Source organism: Cyclopterus lumpus, chromosome 2 (assembly GCF_009769545.1).
Source record: "Cyclopterus lumpus isolate fCycLum1 chromosome 2, fCycLum1.pri, whole genome shotgun sequence".
Classification (NCBI taxonomy): Eukaryota; Metazoa; Chordata; class Actinopteri; order Perciformes; family Cyclopteridae; genus Cyclopterus; species Cyclopterus lumpus.
In genome coordinates this window covers 6,626,562-6,646,900 of record NC_046967.1, presented here as the reverse complement: position 1 = coordinate 6,646,900, position 20,339 = coordinate 6,626,562, and the positions used below count along the sequence as shown (strand labels likewise).

Below are 20,339 nucleotides of genomic sequence, written 5' to 3'. Positions count from 1 at the left end.
CTACATTCCAAATACAATCTCACATAATGTTACAAAGAAAGGGCAGAAACTTTGGAAAAAAATTACAACTTTATTACATGTCACATGTTATAAAATGAGGCAAAAAACATCCAAGATGATGTAATTGAAGAAAAAAAAAAGAATGGAAAAAAACCCAATACGCTTGATGTGTGTCGGTTTACGTGTCAGCGGTTATGTTCAGAAGGGCCTCATGCGTGTGTTAAGGGGCGGGGCTCTGTTGGGTGGTGTGATAGCTATGTCCAGATAGTCTCCGATCTGGAAGCGCTGAGACTGCAACGTCATGGAGTCATCCGCGCCCTTCCTGCCGGATACAGTGTTGCCGATATCTTTCAACCTGTAAAGGTGGGGGGGACTTGTTTCAATATACAGTGCACACAAATTCCCCACAAAATAAGCAAGAGGCCTGCCAACCAGTGCTGTTGTAGTGTGATGCTGACCTGTACACTTTCCCTCTGGGGTCGGGGAAGACGATGGCAAAGCTGAAGTGGGTCCCCTTTTTTCTGGCTTCTGGATACACTTCCTTCACCAGGCTGGTCAGCTCCTTCAGAGTAGCATCCATCCTGAAATAAATACACACACAAATTAGTTCCTGACCAAGGAGCTTTCCCCTCATTCAATAAACTCTGCCTAAAACGCAGGCAAATACTGGATTGACACAGACAACACAAAATGTTTGCGGCCTCACCATGTGTATATCTGCAGCTCGCTGGAGGGAACGTTACCACGGGCAAATTCGTCTGCTCTGTGGTGTCGGCCACTGTTGGTGGTGAAAACACGCAGCAGAAGGGGGCAGGTCTGCAGCAAAAATAAGCATCAAACATGTGGGTATTAAGAAAAAGTAGAGTATGCAGAACAGCCGGCAATAGACAATATTGACAGGACATCTAATAAATATGAATGATTTGTATTTGTTTTCTTAAAATAGAATATTGGTTCCTTCAGGTAATTAACTTTGGTGGCACTTGATGTGAAGCCAATAAACAGAAACATGGAAATGGATACAACACTTGGATCCCACCTGGGTGTTTTGAAAGTCTTATTTTGAAAGCTACAGTAGTGGCGCCACAAAAGTCTGGCGCCCCTTACTGGTCACACCGAGTATCTACAGCATGCGACATTTTGAGTGGTAACATACAGTTAAGTTGGATAATAACTCAATGCGTGTTGGAATTGGTTAGTAGTCGTGATAGTAGCCTACTAATGTATGTAGTACATGAATGCATGTACATAGTGTACTAAAGAATAGTTAATGGACAGCTCAGTCCGTCGACAAATTAATGAACAATTTATCAGAAACACCTGTGGAAAGGGACCAGTCATCTAAACCCCACCAGTGTCTCGTGACAGTCACTGAGGTTTCCCTTTAATTATTGGGGCCACTACACAAACTCGAAGCGTGGACAACTGAGCTGAGGCAAATTACAAATAAAACCAGGAATGTATTGCTTGGCATTAAAAACCTAACACTTAATTTAAAATGTTTATTTAAATCGGATAAATGACGAATCCGCTAGTTTTTATATCTTGTCGAAGTTGCATTTAGCAGGTTTTGAGTGTCTACACAGAAACATTTTTTTTTAAAAAGTGATTTTTGTTTTTGTTTTGTCGAAATATTTAATTGACAGTTTTCCATTTCGCGCGGGAAGTGGTGAGTCAAACAATGTTATCAACACCTCGAAGTAAGCAATTTAATAACTAAACTACAAAATGTATTTCTATGTAACGTTAGGTGGACGAGGAATATTCATGCTAAGATAGCTCCATAGACTAGCACTAGCAAGTTAGCAAAAGCACGCAGTAGAGGCCAAGTTTTTTTTTGCTTACTTCTGACCAGCGCATAACGTAACATAACAAAATAAAACTGCAATACGGGGTGACTTATGGTCTAATGTTTATAGATAATTAACGTATGTCAAAAAGCCTCCGAGGTGTTAGCGTAGCAGCCAGAGCTAACCTAGCTTGCCCGGTTCGCTTCGAGCTCATACGGTAAACAAGCTAACGTACCTTCTCTCGGTCAATCGGCTTCTCTGGCTCCTTCTTGATTTCTTCCTGCGTAATCCGCGATTCAAGGGCCATTGTTATTATTTTCACAAATTGATTAATGCACGAAGGTGTCGGCGATAGCTTCAACCGCCTTGCTCGGATATCTAATCGTAGCTGCAGCAACAGAATGAGAACGGAGTCGTTTCCGTTTCCGGTGTCGTTTTAGCTGACGTCGTCCGTCGACGACTTTATCGCTCCCTAGTGATTCGGAGGGTCTTATGCATCGCAGTGCACATGGCAAAGATATACAGTTCTTGGTTAAGGCCTAAGTCAAGTACGTATCGTTGTTTGCCTAATGTTTCCGGTGCATTGTAACATAATCATACCCTTTTACGATCAACATCATTCATCACATCTCATTGTAGAACAGAAACATCACGTGAAGCTGTTTAATGTTACTAAAAAGTGAAAAACAAAAAAATATGGAAGTAACATAAATCATCAGGATGTCTTGCAGACTTTCATTCTGGTTGGTCCAGGATCAGTCCGCCAAGTCCACCTACGTTACTCACAGTCACATGCTGCTCTCCCCCTACTTCATTACTCTGTGTGTGTGTGTGTGTGTGTGTGTGTGTGTGTGTGTGTGTGTGTGTGTAGCTTTCTGGGTAACTTATATGTGAGTGTAGTACAGTGTATGTGCGTGCACGCATCCTGACACTGGCCCCTTCTGTTCTCTTGCTGGTGAGCTAATCAGAAGCTAATCTAACAATCAACTCTGTTTCACCTCTCTCTCTCTCTCTCTCTCTCTCTCTCCCTCCCTACTCATTCACTGTGTGTGACCCCCACAAGCACCACCAGCACCACCTCCCCAAAGAATGGATGGCACTGACCCGCTTGAAACGATCCGTCTGCCCGTTCTCTGTCTGTCCTGACAGAGATCAAACAGTGGGTCTTTGAGTCCGGCCCTGACACTGATACCCATTCATCGATATGCATCAGGAATAAGTGCCACTGTAATTCCCATAATGACCATTAGAAACACAGACGCCCTGTCTTGTCTCAGCCCAGTATGTTTTCCTGCCTCTCGAGATCATTGCTGCTCATTCTGCAGGGCCAGACTGCAGAGGAGACTAACTACAATGTGTGTGCAACTCTAGCTTCATTATTTATAGAAAACTGATAGACACCTATGTCTTCAAACCTATCCCAACATTGGAGCTCAAGCTGAATGTGCTTGTCACAGCTTCCTCAAAAAGTTTCCGTCTCAGTTTCGTGAGCATCCTCAGTGTAAAAAGGGGAAGTTGGTTTTGCTCCCACACTTCAACAAACAGAGGGAAGCGCTCATCGGTCACAGTCATTAGCAGCACACAGAGCTACACTGTCCCGCAGGCGGACCACTGCCAAGTGATGGTCTGGCTCTGAAAGGTCACTACCTGTATCCTGTTACATTCCCAATCCCACACACACACACACGCACACACGCACACACACACAGACACACACACACATATATATATATATATATATATATATATATATATATATATATATATAAACGCACACTTTTCCAAGAGGCTCTGGCAGAGCTTTTCAAAGGAGAAAACGTAAAAAGAGTTCTCTTGGCTGTTTTTTCACCGAAACCATTAACTAGACTAACGAAGGTCAATTGAAAGACATGCAAAGTGGAAATTGTAGGAACCGGCGTTTTTTGGAGCAGAGCCGCACAGAGAGCCGTGTTTGTGACTGAAACTCAGGATATCACACAAAAACAATCCCATTAGTATTTTAGAGTGACAAACAGCGTATTTCCCAATAGTGGTTTATTATCAGTGACTTTGCATTGGGGTGAAATTGTTACAACTCTTTCTCTTTGCTCGTCATATTTGTGTGCTCCACAAAACTACTCCAAAAACCTTTGCAACAGGTTTGCCACTGTGAGATTTTATTTTGAAAGTGCCCACAGGAAGTCACCTCATATTATTTTAGCTGTCTTGACACTGGGAGCTAATCTTTTAATTAATGGGAAGGAAGGAGGAGCTCCAGGTTTGTGTTTTGCTCAGTATATTAGACCCGATAACATTCTATTTGACTAACATTATGCCACAGGTGGTGGGACAGTGAGCTGTTTGTTTGTGCAGAAAAGGACCATGTGGAATATTTTCCTGCAAACAACCTGACTCTGCAGACACAAGGTGAGAACATGACATTATATTTTCTTTACATAAATTGCATAAAGACGGATTGGTTTTGGAATAGGAATTTTAGACAATAAAAGCTTTTACCTTCTCTCATCAATAATCAATAAATTAATCTATGGTTCGGGGTGACTGGTGATGCTCAGTGAGAACCATAGTAGTGTAGTAGTGTGGGGTGGTACAGTGTGCTCAGTGTGTCTTTAGAGGAGTGGGCTCAGTTCAGTACAGTCCACAGTGGGCAGAGAGGATCATCAGTTCACATGAATTCTTGCGCCGGCCCTTCGCTCTTCCTCCTCTCACTTTCATTCCTTTTCATCCTCTTCTTGTATCAAACTTCCCTTTTGTTTTGTCGCCCCTCTCGGCTTTCATCCGTTGCCACTGCCTCCCCTGGTACAGAACAAGGAAACCAGCCAAACCTGGTACAAAACTCCGCTCTTCTCCCGGCAACTGGCATCGTATTATTGTGCTGTCATTCCCATGTTTCTGACTGTGTCCTCAGGATGTCTTGGCCTGCTCTGTACGCTGAGTTAGTCGGGGCGAGCCGCCACTCCACCAGCCTGGGTAAAGTCTGGCTCTCAGTGCTATTTATTTTCCGGGTCATGGTGCTGGTGGTCGCTGCTGAGAGCGTCTGGGGCGACGAGCAGTCTGACTTCACCTGTAACACACTACAGGTAGGACCCCCCGGTCAGTGGCGTCATCGTGTACATGTCATATAGTCATAGTCCTGTTATTTAGATGTGACTACAACATCGATAAAGTAACTGTTATATTTTCATTGTTGCGTGTCCGCCTCTGTGTTTCAGCCCGGCTGTGAAAACGTCTGCTACGATCAGTTCTTCCCTGTCTCCCACATCCGTCTATGGTGTCTTCAGCTGGTCTTTGTCTCCACGCCAACGCTCCTCGTTGCAACGTATGTGGCCTATCGGAACCACAGCGACAAGAAGAGGCTCCTGCAGGTGTGTGTGTATGGTTTCACTTGTCTGCAGACAAACCTGGTCCTGTCGGGGCGTGCCAGGTTATGCCATGTCCCGTCATGTCTTTTTAGGTTGTGATGTGTCTTGTTTTATCTTGTCATGTCAAGTAATATCATGTCATATAATGTCCTGTCTTGTTTTGTCTTCACTGGTCTTGTCTTTTCTCATCCTTTCTCTTTTATCTTGTCATGTCATGGCTTGCCTTATCTTGTCATGGTTTGCTGTGTATTGTCATGTCTCAATTTATCTTGTATTTTGTGTTTTTATTCAGTCAATCATTACATACAATAGGATATAGGCAAAAGCATAAATGCTTCTATCTTGTTGTGTCGTGCTCTATCTTGTCGTGTCGTGCTCTATCTTGTTGTGTCGCGTCGTGCTCTATCTTGTCGTGTCGTGCTCTATCTTGTCGTGTCGTGCTCTATCTTGTCGTGTCGTGCTCTATCTTGTCGTGTCGTGCTCTATCTTGTCGCGTCGTGCTCTATCTTGTCGCGTCGTGCTCTATCTTGTCGCGTCGTGCTCTATCTTGTCGTGTCATGCTCTATCTTGTTGTGTCGCGTCATGCTCTATCTTGTCGTGTCGTGCTCTATCTTGTCGTGTCGTGCTCTATCTTGTCGTGTCGTGCTCTATCTTGTCGCGTCGTGCTCTATCTTGTCGCGTCGTGCTCTATCTTGTTGTGTCGCGTCGTGCTCTATCTTGTCGTGTCATGCTCTATCTTGTTGTGTCGCGTCGTGCTCTATCTTGTCGTGCTCTATCTTGTCGTGCTCTATCTTGTCGCGTCGTACTCTATCTTGTTGTGTCGCGTCGTGCTCTATCTTGTCGTGTTGTGCTCTATCTTGTCGTGCTCTATCTTGTCGCGTCGTGCTCTATCTTGTCGCGTCGTGCTCTATCTTGTTGTGTCGCGTCGTGCTCTATCTTGTTGTGTCGCGTCGTGCTCTATCTTGTTGTGTCGTGTCGTGCTCTATCTTGTTGTGTCGTGCTCTATCTTGTCGTGTCGTGCCGTGCTCTATCTTGTCGCGTCGTGCTCTATCTTGTCGCGTCATGCTCTATCTTGTTGTGTCGTGCTCTATCTTGTCGTGTCGTGCTCTATCTTGTCGTGTCGTGCTCTATCTTGTCGTGTCGTCCTCTATCTTGTCGTGTCGTGCTCTATCTTGTCGTGTCGTGCTCTATCTTGTCGTGTCGTGCTCTATCTTGTCGCGTCGTGCTCTATCTTGTTGTGTCGCGTCGTGCTCTATCTTGTTGTGTCGTGCTCTATCTTGTTGTGTCGTGCTCTATCTTGTCGTGTCGTGCCGTGCTCTATCTTGTCGCGTCGTGCTCTATCTTGTTGTGTCGCGTCGTGCTCTATCTTGTCGCGTCGTGCTCTATCTTGTCGTGTCGTGCTCTATCTTGTTGTGTCGCGTCATGCTCTATCTTGTCGCGTCATGCTCTATCTTGTTGTGTCGTGCTCTATCTTGTCGTGTCGCGTCGTGCTCTATCTTGTCGCGTCATGCTCTTTCTTGCCGTGCTGTACTTTATCTTGTTATGTCTGTCTTGCTATATACATTGTCATATTCATGTAATGTGTTTATGTAACTTTGTAAATGCTGTTCATTCTGTACACATGACATCTATTGCTTCTGTCCATCCGGGGAGAGGGATCCTCCTCTGTTGCTCTCCTGAAGGTTTCTTCCCTTTTTTCCCTGTCAAAGGTTATTTTTGGGGAGTTTTTCCTGATCCGATGTGAGGTCCTGGGACAGGGATGTCGTATGTGTACAGATTGTAAAGCCCTCTGAGGCAAATTTGTAATTTGTGATATTGGGCTATACAAAATAAACTGAATTGAATTGAATTGCTTTATCTTTATCGTGTCATATTTTATCTTGTCATGTCATGCTCTATCAGGTCATATCTTGTCGTGTCGCGTCATGCTCTATCTTGCCGTGCTGCACTTTATCTTCTGTCTTGCTTTATCTTGTCTTGTCATGTTGTAACACATTGTATGTTGTATCTTGTTTAGTTTTATTTAGTCATATCATGTTGTTTGACAGGATTCTGGTAGCACTGGTTTCCTCAGCAGCAAAGGCCAGGAGGAAGATCTGGAGACTCTAAAGAGAAGGAGACTTCCAATCGCTGGTGCCCTCTGGTGGACGTACGCCTGCAGCCTGGTGTTCCGGTTGCTGTTTGAAGGAGGTTTCATGTACGATGATCTGCATGTCTGCCATGTTGCTGGGTTGGTACATTCATAACATGTTGCCTATCTGCACACAGTATGTGTCTTTGTCTCTCCAGGTATGCCCTCTATGTGGTCTACGATGGTTTTCAGATGCCACGGCTGGTGCAGTGTGACCAGTGGCCGTGTCCTAATCTGGTGGACTGCTTCATCTCCCGTCCCACCGAGAAAACCATCTTTACCGTCTTCATGGCCACTACCTCCTCTATCTGCATGGTCCTTAACATGGCTGAACTTGTATATCTTGTTGCTAAGGCTGTCAATAGGTAGAGGTATTAATCAGTCAGACATTCAGGTGATTAATTCAAATTTGAGGTCTTTCATCCTTTATCGAAGTTATTGAAGTGCAGAAAGTCCTTAAGCCACAACTTCTTCCTTTTCAGGAGTTTCTGTAGTCAAAAGGAGAGGAAAACATGCAGGAAATCCAGCCGAGAGAGGACGCAGAACAGGACAAACTAGAAGTCCCTTGTCTCAACCTGAGGAAGCAGGAACAAGGTGGACGACACATGCAGTTAAAAGACTTTAGAAACGGACTATTTACAAGTGGTACACATGATCCACAACATGTGTAAATACAACTCAAGAAGTGAACATTTTCCATGAGACCTATGATGTTTGAAATGTAACAGTTACAAACCAACAGTTACAATAATAAAACAGTGATCATCTTACAATATTTACAATACATAATTTACAATACATTCCTCCAGAATATTCTTCATAATATACCTTATTAATTTCAAATCTTTCTGTATGTATTCATTTAAGACATTGACTTTATTTACAGGTGCAAGTGTATATATAAAATCCACGACAACTCTACAATACTCTGAATCAATACTTACAAAATTAATTAAACATAAATGCACTCACCATTTCCTACTTAATGTACCTATCTTAATTGCATGCTCATCAAATAGTATGATTTAACAACAGTAATAATCATTATTTTATTAACTAATTAAATTGAATTAAACATAAAATAATTTAAACTATTTTGACGAAAAAGGAAAGAAATGGAGGCAACAATACAACACATGTACAACAGCTGCATCAAGTGATCTCCTGTATTGACCTCTGCCGGTTGCCAGCAGTGACTGCATCGCCTTTGACTGACTGGTCCATGGTGCCCCCCCAACTCAGGTCACTGACACAAAGTATACAGGAATGTTTGAATGTTGAAGAGGAGACCACGTTACCATGGTGAAATAGTTTGTGGTCTTCTCACAACGAAAACCCTTGATAGCCTACTTAAGGAGAAGTAAAGTGTTGAAAGACATGCTAACTGTAATGCTAGGCTGATTTTGGTTTTGTCATTTGTATTTTACAATTACTGCATATTTCCTGCACGACTTAACGTCAGATAGGCTACTGCAAAATATGAGGTATTTATATTACCAATGCCACTTATACTGCCTACATACAGAAGTAATGAAAGTCAGAATTTAAAAAAAAAAGTTAAATAAAAAACTTCAATGATAAATTCTTTTGATTCTACGTGTTTTATAGTAGTTTTGGTAGTAGTACACTAGTAGTAGTAGTGTTAGTTTGAAAGAGTATTTCATCTGGCTCGTGAGTGATGAGATGGAGTCGCCTGGTCCCCCTGCCCCGACCTGCACATACACAAACTTGCGCATACAAGCGCGTACCTTGGCCCCCACACCACCCCCTCGTGCGCCCCCAGGCACGCGGACACCAATGTGTGACAGTGGCGCGTGGCCTTGGCCACGCGGGACGCAGCCGCTGCGCTTCGCCTCCGCGAGACAGGTTCCACACGCGCCCTTTTTTTGGGGGACTAGACTAGCCTCGTGTCGTTTTGTCCTCTCTCTCTCTCGCTCTCGCTCTCGCTCTCTCTCTCTCTCTCTCGCTCTGTCTCTGTGTCTCTCTCCCTCCCACTAATCTCACCAACTCCTCTCCCGCTCGCCCGGAGCCCACCCGCGGGAGTAAAAGAAAGGAGAGGGAGGAAAGGAAGCGAGGGAAGGAGCGCGCCGCCGGGAGAGAGCCGTGTTTTAGAGGAGAGCGGTAAGCAGGTGGGGTGGAAGCTGTGGCTGCGGCGTGTGGCTGCAGTGGGAGGGAAGAGGAGGGATTATCATCCTTCCACCTGCTGGATTATGAGCACCTCTCGTGCTGCGTTCACTTCCCTGTGGAAAAGATGGGCAGACAGGAAGCCGCTAATATTTCATCAATTAGTAGGGTGTTTTTTTTTTATAACAGAGGCTTGATACTGGTCTAAAAGTTGATACTTATTACTATTTATCATTAAAAACACATCCTGCACAGTAAAATAGGGTGTGTTGTACGATATAATAATCATTACCAGCCACCCTATTCTCTTAAAGTGTCTGTTTGCTCGTTATTTTCTTTATTCAAACAGGTTGGTAAAGTGTCAACGATTCCGACTTTGCATCAAAACTGGAAGTGTTGAATATAGTACACGTATGTCCTTTTTATTATTTTTTATATGATACTGTATTTTGAATATGTAGGCTGTACTTAAAACCAATGTCCATCATAGCACACTGCTGCTCTCTGTTTATTCTGGGATGCTTTTTTTTCAATGGATGTTCATTTCTTGGGAGCCAAAACATGGACTTCCCTTTTTATTAATTTTTTTGTACAAATATTCAGCGTCTTTATTTACATTAGTGGCATTGCACACTTTTTACACTGACTATATATTTACTCTTTAAGTCACCTCTGTGACACTCAATGCACCCGCGCACCTTTATGCATCGTTACCAAAATACACTGTATGCACCTTTATTTACCTCTAGGCATTTTATGCACTTTTACACACTATGTGCACGCTCTTTGTTTCCTTGCCCACTTGAGGATCTGTCCGTAGCATAACTCCTCGCAGATTCAACATCGGTCATATGTAAATTTGCCTTGGTTAATCTAACGGATTTATCATATTTATGGTTGAGGAAATATCCAAAATTGTGCTTATTCTTGTGAACATTGCCGATGTCCGCCTATCTTAAAACTGTTTTCAGGGTGCACGCGGCAGGCCAAGAGTTAACTGTTTGGGCTGTTTTAGAACAAAGACCTCTGATCCATCAAAAGCACACGGCGGCCAGGACAATGTCCATCTGGGAGCTTCTCTATTGTCTGTCTTGACAGATGGTATTTCATCACGTCAACACATCATGTACATGTACTCGGACGCTGTTACATTGGCGTATAAGGAGACAGTTACAGTACTTAGTCTATTCGTTTATTTAATGAGAGTATTATTCCCTCTTCGCTCGGCTGTGCAGTTCGGAGAAGTCAAGGAAAAGTTTGTGGACTTCTATTTTGCCAAATGTATGAATTTGTGAAAGTAGATTCTGAAACGTTTATTGTATAAAGGGTCCAATGTGACAGAATACACCTTTTTATTAGGACCATTACATTTCCTTTATGGACTTTCAGGGCTTTCTCAGACTGCTGATCTACGTTGTGTGAGGGAAAAATAATACATAGAAGTTTATAGAGATGAAATAAGTCTTCAGTGGCGTAGTGTGTGGTGACCGCAACTTTGTGTGTGCGTACATATCAGTCGATCCCAGGCAAACATTTGCCCTCCTCAGCATTCCTGGGATGTGATGAGTCCGGCATTCAACTGGGACGACCTGTTATCCACTCTTTCACTTCCCACAGATGGCCGGCCTTTGTCCACCAGCCAGCCAGCTCTGCGGTGCGCACACACGCATACACTAGTACACACACAAAAAAACGCATGTGCATCTGCATGCACCAATTTTTACAGATGCATATGCACAGATACAGTTTATAGTTCTGTTCGAGAGCTCCCTCGGAAAAACCCCACAACCATATTGTCCTCCCTATATTTTAGGAGTCATGAATGGGTGCGGGTTTTAATGCAACGTCTTCATTTTGGTCGGCAGAGAGTCACAGAACATGAACCCATGTACGTGAGGTTTGGTAGTGTCGTACGATGAACTGACAGTGGTGAGATTTAATCCATGTGTATGAAATTTGACAGTAAATGTTGATTTTTTTTTTTGATTTCTGTTTGAAAAGGATGTATAAATTTGATTTTGTCTCTTCTTTCCAGATATAGTTTTTCTTCTGATCTCTGGTCGATGGATTTGTCACTGACAATACAACAATATTGTAGTAAGTCCCTTTTCTTATTATTTAATACTTTTTGTTGTCACCTCTGCCCTGTTCTATTACTGGAAAGCCTTTTTAGCCTAGTAGCATATTTCTCTGCAGTAATTAGTCTCAGCGCCCCAAATGTGTATTAGTCCACCCTGAAAATAGTTCCAATTTATTTTGGTTTGAGAGATATTTGCTAAAAAGCTCAAGTGTCCAGGTGTTAAAATGACACTAAGAGTATTTATGTGACCCATTTTTGAAACGTTATATATCTTCAGTGTGCGGCAACAGAGAGCAGAGTATTGAGAGGCCAACTAGCGCATTGGTTTTGGTCTTTTCATGAGAGAAATACAGACGTTTTCATTCCCTATGCATCTCTGGTCTCTGTTTCTTTCCTCAGACAGTACTCCTGCTCTACTCTCACTTCTGCCCCTCTTCACTGGGGCTTCCAGCATTCTTCATCACAGACTCTTGTTTCCCTTTCCAGGCTAGAAAATTGAGTGAAGCATGGGTGACTGGAGCTTTCTGGGGCGGCTGTTGGAGAATGCTCAAGAACACTCCACTGTGATTGGAAAGGTGACGGATTAACTTCATAAATATGAAATGATATGACATCAAGTTTACCTCCTTCTCACACAATCTTTAGAAACCTGAATGGCCCCCCAAGCAAAGCAGCTGAGACCTTTTCCCATTTGTCTGTCTCCATCTGGATTGACTGCGTCTTTGAATCCTTCCCCTCCAGGTTTGGCTGACCGTCCTCTTCATCTTCCGCATCTTGGTGCTGGGCGCAGCAGCCGAGGAGGTTTGGGGCGACGAGCAGTCCGACTTTACTTGTAACACGCAGCAGCCCGGTTGCGAGAACGTCTGCTACGACGAGGCCTTTCCCATCTCCCACATCCGCTTCTGGGTGCTGCAGATCATCTTTGTCTCCACGCCCACCCTCATCTACCTGGGCCATGTGCTGCACATCGTCCGCATGGAGGAGAAGAGGCGGGAGAGGGAGGAGGAGCTCAGAAAGGCCGGGAGGCACCAGGAGGACCACGATCCCCTCTATCACAACGGAGCGAGAGGAGGTGGCGGGAAGAAGGAGAAGCCGCCGATTCGCGACGAGCACGGGAAGATCCGCATCCGCGGGGCGTTGCTGAGGACCTACATCTTCAACATCATCTTCAAGACTCTGTTTGAGGTGGGCTTCATCCTGGGACAGTACTTCCTCTACGGCTTCCACCTGAGGCCGCTCTATAAATGTGGCCGCTGGCCCTGCCCCAATACTGTGGACTGCTTCATCTCCAGGTTAGACTGTAGGACTTTATGTTTGTGTGTCCCTGTGTGTGTGCCCCACTGGCGAGTTAACCACCGCCGCTCTTCGTGGTTACCCCTGATAGCGCTGTCCTAGACCTGCCATGGAAGCGTCCTCAGGTGGACACTGTTAGCTCTGTTTGCACTGTTTGTGTTGTTAGCAACGTTAGCTGCTGGCCGCCATGTGGAGAGCTGCGTGGAGGCAATCCCTCGATATCCCTCCTATTCAAAACATCAAGCATTACGTGTGTAAAATGATGTAGCATTTCCTCTGTTATGGTTTTTCTTGATACCTTCTCTATTAATGCATTTGTGAATGTGGTTTTGTTCGTTTGATGTTGCAGGCCCACTGAAAAGACAATCTTCATCATCTTCATGCTGGTGGTTGCCTGTGTCTCCCTGCTCCTCAACCTGCTGGAGATCTACCACCTGGGCTGGAAGAAAGTCAAGCAGGGGGTCACCAATGAGTTCGCCCCCGGCGGTGAGTCGCCGCTGCCGAATGGGGACAAGCCTGGGGACGCGGAGACGATCCCTGAGCAGACCTCTCCGCCAGCGCTGGACTGTTTGCCGGCGTACGTGACCGTGGTGGGGGTTGGGGCAGAAGAGGGAGGAGCCTACACTCCGACTGTATCCCCCCCAGCAGTGATGTCCTTAAATGCCGCCTCTATGCCCGCCAGATTCAAGATGGATGCCCCGTTGTTCCACACAGATGACTACCTGTTCGAGGCGCTGCCCACTTCTTTTTACGGTGAGAAAGTGAGTGTCGGGAGCCACGAGCAGGTGATGGCAATGGAGCAGAACTGGAGCAACATGGCGCTGGAGCTCCACAACCTGGAAGGAAAAAACTCTTCTTCTTCCTCCTCCTCCTCCTCCTACCCTCCTCCTCTTCCCTCTCCTCCCTACTCCGCCTCCTCCTCTCCTCACGTGGAGACCTCCCCACCACTTCCACAAGGGGAGCAACACTCCACGTTTCCTACGCTTCCTCGTCACACCCCTCTTTCCCCGCTCGCACCGGAGGAGGCGGTGGATGAGGCGGTGGATGAGGAAAACACGTCACCTTCTATGGCCCCCCATGACGACTTCACCGTGGTTACCAGGGCGGAGATGCATCCGCCTCCTGCTTCCGCCGCGAGAGAAGTCCTGAAGCCAAGTCGGCCCAGCAAGAGCGGTGGCACCCGAGCTCGCCCCGACGACCTGGCGGTGTAGCTAAAACACACACACACTCACACATTTACACAACCATGCAGACGTGCAGTGTACACACAGGAAACCTACACAAGCATTCTTTTTTTCCCCCACATGCACCACACGCACGCATGTCCTCCAGCAAAAGACATTCCTGCGAGGAAGACGAGCAAAGCACGACCACGTTCAGCTGGAGGTGGCGGCTTATTTTAATCTAATTCATTATGAACTAGATGTAGGGTTAGCAAGAGTTTGGCCAGACGTGAGCTCCTAGACCCATATGAGGGGCGCTGCAGAAATCTCCTCGCAACACATCTGGAGTCATTTCGAAGAACAGTGGAGAGTCGGCCGTGCACACAGGAGATCCGACTCCATCCAACATTTCCCAACATTTAAAAGCATCATGTTCATTCGTATCCAACTGGAATAAAATGGAGTTGGTACGAAAGAAAAAAATACATTTACAAAGACATACAATAATAAAGCCCAATGGATATGTACAGGAGGGGAAGGAAGCCTATTGAAACTTACAAAAAAAGTAATAAAAATACAAAAAGGCTCGCTGTTTCCCCTGTGCCTACAGTGTTTATGCTAAGCTAATCAACTCGTGGCTCTGGCGCCATACGACCTTTTGTGGAATAGTTTGAATTCTTTGGAAATATGGTAATTCACGGTTAGATACCACTGACTGTACTGGCCAAACTCTCACTTTGCTTTGGATAAGGACAGGATAGGTATATAGTGAGTCACAAATGTGTACACATACTCACACACACATATATATATATATATATATATATATATATATATATATATATATATATATATATATATATAGACAAATAGGGAAAGGTTATTGTGATGCTATTGATTGGACTAACTAAGTTTGGGAGCATTGAGGCAGCAATGCTATATTCTTTTATTTCCATTTATCTTTAATTTCTTTGCCGGGAGACATCCGAGGAGAGGTTTATTTTCAATTAATTTTTCTTTGTGACGTGATGATGGAGCTGAACAGTCCATGGCGTTGCGTTGAGTCTGTCCGTGTGCGCGTCCGGCACTCAGCCAGTCTGTAGTTTCAATGAAGAGAGGGATGCAGTGACAGATAAAGCAGTCCCACCCTGAGACATAGTCCTTAGGCTTCACAGGCTGTGTGTGTGAGTGTGTGTATGTGCGTGTGTGTGTGTGTGTGTGTGTGTGTGTGTGTGTGTGTGTGTGTGTGTGACCTTCATCTTGTTTCAGTGTTTACAAAATGACATCTCTGGATCAGGGTAAGCTATATAAAGTATATAAATATGTAAATATATATCATGATTGATAGTATTGATATGCACCACAGGATGTTATACAGAACTAGCTTAAAAGTTAGTTTCTGGTCAAGCTGCAAATTTATGGCAACTTTTACCGAGAAAATCCAAAGTGCTTTAGCGTTTGTTTTCTGACATTGGCCCCACCGGTCACTTTATGCAAAACTCCAGTGTTAGAAGACTTGAGGTAGTTTAATAAAAGAATACACGATCAAGGGCTTAAACTACCTTTACAGTAGCACTGCAGCTTGAACAGAGCATAAAGAATCAGTACGGCTTCTTTCTGATGCTTGTGTTTGCAGTGTGTTACAGAACTGTGGACTTCTGTATAGGAGGACTCTCAGTTCCTTTTCTAGGCTAGCTGTAGGTTATACAGTAGATTTTTATTTTGAAAAAAAGAAAGAAAGCAATATGATCACCAAAAAAAAGTGCTAACTTTTATTTCTCTGTCAGTTCTTAACAGACATCCCACATAGGAATGTTCACTTTTCCTGTTCTTCTCATTAATTCCTGCCAACAATAACCAAAAGCAGAAAATGGCGGTTACGAATTCCCTCCCCAGCAAGTTTAATTCATTAAAATCAAATTATAAATGTTTTTATTCAGGAATAAGAATGCACCCTTTTGAGCTTGTCAACAAAGGGGGAGTGGTTTGGGGCAAACAGTGTTAGGGATTTGTATCTCTTTGCATTTCTCTCTAATCAGAATATGAGTTGATTATACTTGAAATAATACTACGAGGATACTAGAAAAGTGTTTATATCACATGTGCCTCAATTAGCATTTGAACACAGCGAGCAAAAATTTTAACTCAAATTCTCCTTATTTTAGCTTTTTTTTCCAAGCCACATCTCACGGTCTCCGTGTTTTTCGTAGTCGTGCTCAGGTCGAGTTAAACTGTTTACCACCAGGTAAATGACCCGTGACATCGTCTAGGGTTCATTCTCATAAGAAAAAAATAGTCATGCTGCATGAGTCAGATGTCAGACTTTTAAATTAATCTATACAATGGGAACTTTGCTCATCTGCATTCATGGCAACTTGGAAAGTGTGAATCAGCTGAGTAGTGAATACAAAGTTTGGAGTATTACAGCTATGGCCGATGTAAATTAAGGTAGCTCAATATTAGCACAGAGGCTAACGTCTTAACTGCTTATTGCATATTGTATTAATGTTGTTAATGATTGCACATCATCAAAACTGGTATCCTCAATGTTTTTAATTATAACATTGTTCAAGGAATAGTTTGGTGGATGTTTTCCATTCCTTATGCTTAGCAACGCTGACTGTCTCCTGTTGGGGTATTAAACTATTCCTTTAACTTATCCATCTGATTGAATCGGTACCACGACAGATTCGAAAAGGCCCCTCTGGCGCCGAGACATAGCTTGGAACTTGGCAGAACGTTCCCCTTCCCTTTCATACTTCGATAGGCTGCGTCTGTTCTCTAAGATTTATTTTGAAGCAACACGACATTGGTCTCACTGGCTTTACAGACACGTTACATTGTATGTGGTCACATCTTAAGTTAGCTAATCTTAACAAAACGCTAGCTAACTAGCTAACGGTCCACAAAGAGGAGTTGGCTCCCTCCTTATTTCTGCGGTAACGTTAGAGAGATTACATTTTTTACAACATCTAACATCCCAACGGGAAAGGAATGTGGAAGAAGTCTGTGACGTTTGATCCCTGCGTGGTCTCTTCCCTCCGTTGTGCTATGAAGCTACGCTATGATTTGAGTTTTGGCATCGGGGTCAGTGGCGTGTCGAGCTGTATTTTTTTTAGAAGGGCTCATTTGAAAATGTACGATTTCCAACTTGTCATGAATGCAACCATTTAACTCGTACAAACCAAATGACACATGCGGCGACAAATTCAAGCCAGGATGCAGATTTGTACTCGAGTACAACACATTTACGAAAGATCGGATGAACCACTAACTGGTTCGTTGCTGTTTGATGACGATGTTTACATGTCTCGGATCAAACTGAGGTGCCAATAAACAACTTCAGCACACGACAGCTGCTGAAGCACATAATCCATTTTTTTTCTTCTTGAAAATATTCGCTGTGCTGTATACGATTTTAATAAAACATATTTAACAAACCAAAGATATTTGTGCCAAAGATATCACAATACATTAAGGAATTTACTAAAGAGATTATGCGTATCAATCATGGCTCCACCCACACATTCAGTTTAACGTTGCTTTCATGAATCTGGGAAAGGGTCTAGGAAAGGACGACTAAAATAAACACTTAAAATAAGACGTTGCGTCGAGCGTCGTCTCTAAAAGAGAACAAGGTTCATTTGATTTATTCCTATTGCTGAAAATGTTTTTCATAACCTTGTTGTACCAAGCTGTTCTTAGTACCTTTGATATGTAGATAAAGAGTTGCACAGTTAGTTATAGGCCACTGTTCTGAGGATATGAAGATATTATAAATGGAAAAGAAAAAAGGGTGTCCTTGGAGGAAGGATATTAACATATTTTTGTTTATTTATGGTAATAACACTATCAAATTAGACTTGGGACACAAAATGAAACTGAAGTAATTGTTCTTTTCTGTCCTGAATATCGATTGAGAGACTTTTGGCTATTCCAACTTTCACACCACGGATGTGCCATGAATCTAAATTATAAATCCCGCGATGGAAAACAGACGTTGTGTGATGGGATTTCCATGGCACCCCAACAAGCCGGGGAGCGACGCCCGCTATCACTCCTGTTGTAAAGCGACCGTCTTTGAAGACAAGTGCCTTGCGTCTGAACCTTTTTGTTAAGGAACATGTTGATGTAAATGTTCATTTACCTCAGATGTTTACAGAACTGTTACTGAATAAACTTTTTTTGTACCAATAACTGTTTCCTGCCGTGGTCGGCGTTTTTCTTTTTGGATTTTCTCTCTCCTTTTAAGAGTTAGATTTGACGCTGTTTGCCATTTAGACATCTACAGTTGTGATGTTTGCCGATTGTGATTGTGTTTTCCGCAGCTATTCATGGTCCCCAGAGGAAGAAAGTTCTTGGTGACCCTGTGCCCTTTCCTGCCAACTGTTACCAACGTCCAGCTAAAATGTACTCAAAACCTAACATGCAGATTGGGATTTTATTTATTTATCAGATTCATGCTCCCCAGGGGATGAATCATTTCCATTTAGGACATTTGGATTTCTTCTTACCATATAGGCTAACCAGTAAATATATGTATATATATATATATATATATATATATATATATATAAATATATTATGGAATCAGACCAGCGCCACATATTGATATTACGTGATAGCTCTGTGTGTGCGATGAAAACACGGACTGTCTGCTATGCCTGCGTGTGTGCGTGTGCGTGTGTGTGTGTGTGTGTGAGCTCATGAGCTCATGGCCTCGCCCATTAAGCTTTGCTGAGGCCAGCACTTCCTTTATGCTCACTGAAAGTCCCAGGGATTTTAGCTGAACAAAAAAGCTCTCCAGGGAGTGAAAAGGCCTTGAATGCCTGCTAATGCCGTCCGACCTCTGGACTCTTGCAGGCTGCTGCGTACATGTCCATATGGTCCAATATGAGCCCGGACAGTTGGGAAAATAGCTGTTTTTATTTTAATAATGATTATTCAAAAATTAAATACCCACTGTGGTGGCCTGCTCCTTGATCCTGTCCTATTCTGTGCCACGTTACGGGACTCCGTTTATGGATTCACACGTTACAAGGCTCAAATAATGACTCTCGAGATGTTGATTCCATTTCCATCATTTTGTTGATTTATTTTCCCTTTTTATCAAACTTAACGAAATCATAAGTTTAACGTGAGTTCTAACGTGAGGTCAAAGACTGTGCCGATGTCCCGTTCTAGATAACACAATTAAACCTGAGACTCGGTCCTGCCCCTTCCTCTTACACCAGCTGATCATCAGCTTAATATAAATAATTCCCAAAGAAAAGCATTATTTCGAATATAAATATAACATCCATTCATATGGTAAAGGAGAAGTCTTTAGAGCATACAAATAAATCAAATAACATGATTTGTAATCAAAACCAAATATATGTCTCTAACACCCACCATTTTGAGACATAAACGTTGTGGACTTGTGGAGGGTTTAAATTTAAATTCACATTAATTTGCATTTGAAGATTATCATTTTTTTTAGACAAATTATAAAGACCCAGAACAATGACAGATATGCAGATGATAGCATTAAAAACTATAAAACATTTTTCTGTTTTTTTTATTTTTATCGAGAGCAAATCTGTCAGGGATTCTGTCGTGGCTCAGCTGGACGAGTGCTTCACTCTCAGGTTGCACGACTGTGAGGCCTCTTCATGTTTTACACCACTACTCAACCTTGTTAAGTGAAGGAGGCATGTCTTTGTCGCTCTGGTTGTTCTCATCCAGCTGCTTTTCCTGTGAAAAACTTAAGTTTTGGCCACCAGCAAATTCCTCTAAAAGGTGGAGCCTCACACCCGCCTGCAGACCTTTTCACTGCATCTGATTGAAAAAACAGTGAAAAGTCCCACCAGCCTCCTCTTCAAGTGTTCCGAATGGAGAGTTCTCCACGAATTGCTTGTCTTTTGCAGCATACTGCTTGTGAATTGATTCACAGGGCTCAGTTCACTGCAGGAAACACAAGTAAATGAAGAGAACGTGTCTGCATTCATTTGTACAGTAGGTCCTCTAGTGGACAAACTCTGTCATCACCTCATAAATATATATTGGATTTTGTTCATTATTGTTTTTGATTCACACCCAAACCAATAACACAAATTCTATTCAGTAACATTTCCTATGACCATTACTGTGATGCATTCTGAACATCATTTTAATGCGTTATAATCTGCTCATAGCCCACTACAGTTATAAGCACTCATATATTCACAAAGCACACATTATAAAGCATTGCTAATGAAGTATCGTAATACTTGATAATTGGTGCTCACTCACTGACATTTGTAATCTTTTAATAACACATTACATCACTGTTACGATGCTATTTTAAAGTGATTATAAGTTACTTTAAGTACTCATTATTTGCTTTTTAGTTAAGTGAAAAAAACACACACAAAA

At 43.2% G+C, this 20,339-nt stretch overlaps 3 protein-coding genes across 3 annotated transcripts; 2 read left to right on the top strand and 1 right to left on the bottom strand.

The window, feature by feature from the left end:
* Positions 1–50: 50 nt before the first annotated feature.
* On the bottom strand, positions 51–2,212 carry sap18 (Sin3A-associated protein). Its single transcript, XM_034552239.1, has 4 exons — positions 2,026–2,212; positions 707–816; positions 459–581; positions 51–355 (listed from the first exon to the last, which is right to left on the bottom strand). Exons 1-4 carry the CDS (start codon positions 2,095–2,097, stop codon positions 199–201), a joined length of 462 nt encoding a protein of 153 aa, XP_034408130.1. The 5' UTR covers positions 2,098–2,212; the 3' UTR covers positions 51–198.
* A 1,902-nt stretch (positions 2,213–4,114) lies between these two features.
* Positions 4,115–7,652, top strand: LOC117745029 (gap junction beta-6 protein-like). Its single transcript, XM_034552991.1, has 5 exons — positions 4,115–4,196; positions 4,699–4,870; positions 5,003–5,163; positions 7,230–7,349; positions 7,442–7,652. The coding sequence occupies exons 2-5, from the start codon at positions 4,700–4,702 to the stop codon at positions 7,650–7,652; spliced, it is 663 nt and encodes a 220-aa protein (XP_034408882.1). The 5' UTR covers positions 4,115–4,196; position 4,699.
* Positions 7,653–11,993: 4,341 nt separating this feature from the next.
* Positions 11,994–13,991, top strand: LOC117740358 (gap junction alpha-3 protein-like). Its single transcript, XM_034546718.1, has 4 exons — positions 11,994–12,062; positions 12,229–12,779; positions 13,130–13,541; positions 13,803–13,991. Exons 1-4 carry the CDS (start codon positions 11,994–11,996, stop codon positions 13,989–13,991), a joined length of 1,221 nt encoding a protein of 406 aa, XP_034402609.1.
* Positions 13,992–20,339: the final 6,348 nt, after the last annotated feature.

What these genes read in the sequence shown, in the direction of transcription:
- sap18 (XM_034552239.1), bottom strand. Translation starts at nt 2,097, where the DNA reads ATGGCCCTTGAATCGCGGATTACGCAGGAAGAAATCAAGAAGGAGCCA. An exon ending in AGCCGATTGACCGAGAGAAG is followed by an intron (nt 817 to 2,025) that starts GTACGTTAGCTT and finishes TTTTTGCTGCAG; the next exon opens with ACCTGCCCCCTTCTGCTGCG. An exon ending in GAGCTGCAGATATACACATG is followed by an intron (nt 582 to 706) that starts GTGAGGCCGCAA and finishes TATTTATTTCAG; the next exon opens with GATGGATGCTACTCTGAAGG.
- LOC117745029 (XM_034552991.1), top strand. Translation starts at nt 4,700, where the DNA reads ATGTCTTGGCCTGCTCTGTACGCTGAGTTAGTCGGGGCGAGCCGCCAC. An exon ending in AGGCTCCTGCAGGTGTGTGT is followed by an intron (nt 5,164 to 7,229) that starts GTATGGTTTCAC and finishes TTTCCTCAGCAG; the next exon opens with CAAAGGCCAGGAGGAAGATC. An exon ending in CTGTTTGAAGGAGGTTTCAT is followed by an intron (nt 7,350 to 7,441) that starts GTACGATGATCT and finishes TTGTCTCTCCAG; the next exon opens with GTATGCCCTCTATGTGGTCT.
- LOC117740358 (XM_034546718.1), top strand. Translation starts at nt 11,994, where the DNA reads ATGGGTGACTGGAGCTTTCTGGGGCGGCTGTTGGAGAATGCTCAAGAA. An exon ending in ACTCCACTGTGATTGGAAAG is followed by an intron (nt 12,063 to 12,228) that starts GTGACGGATTAA and finishes CTTCCCCTCCAG; the next exon opens with GTTTGGCTGACCGTCCTCTT. An exon ending in CTTCTTTTTACGGTGAGAAA is followed by an intron (nt 13,542 to 13,802) that starts GTGAGTGTCGGG and finishes CTCGCACCGGAG; the next exon opens with GAGGCGGTGGATGAGGCGGT.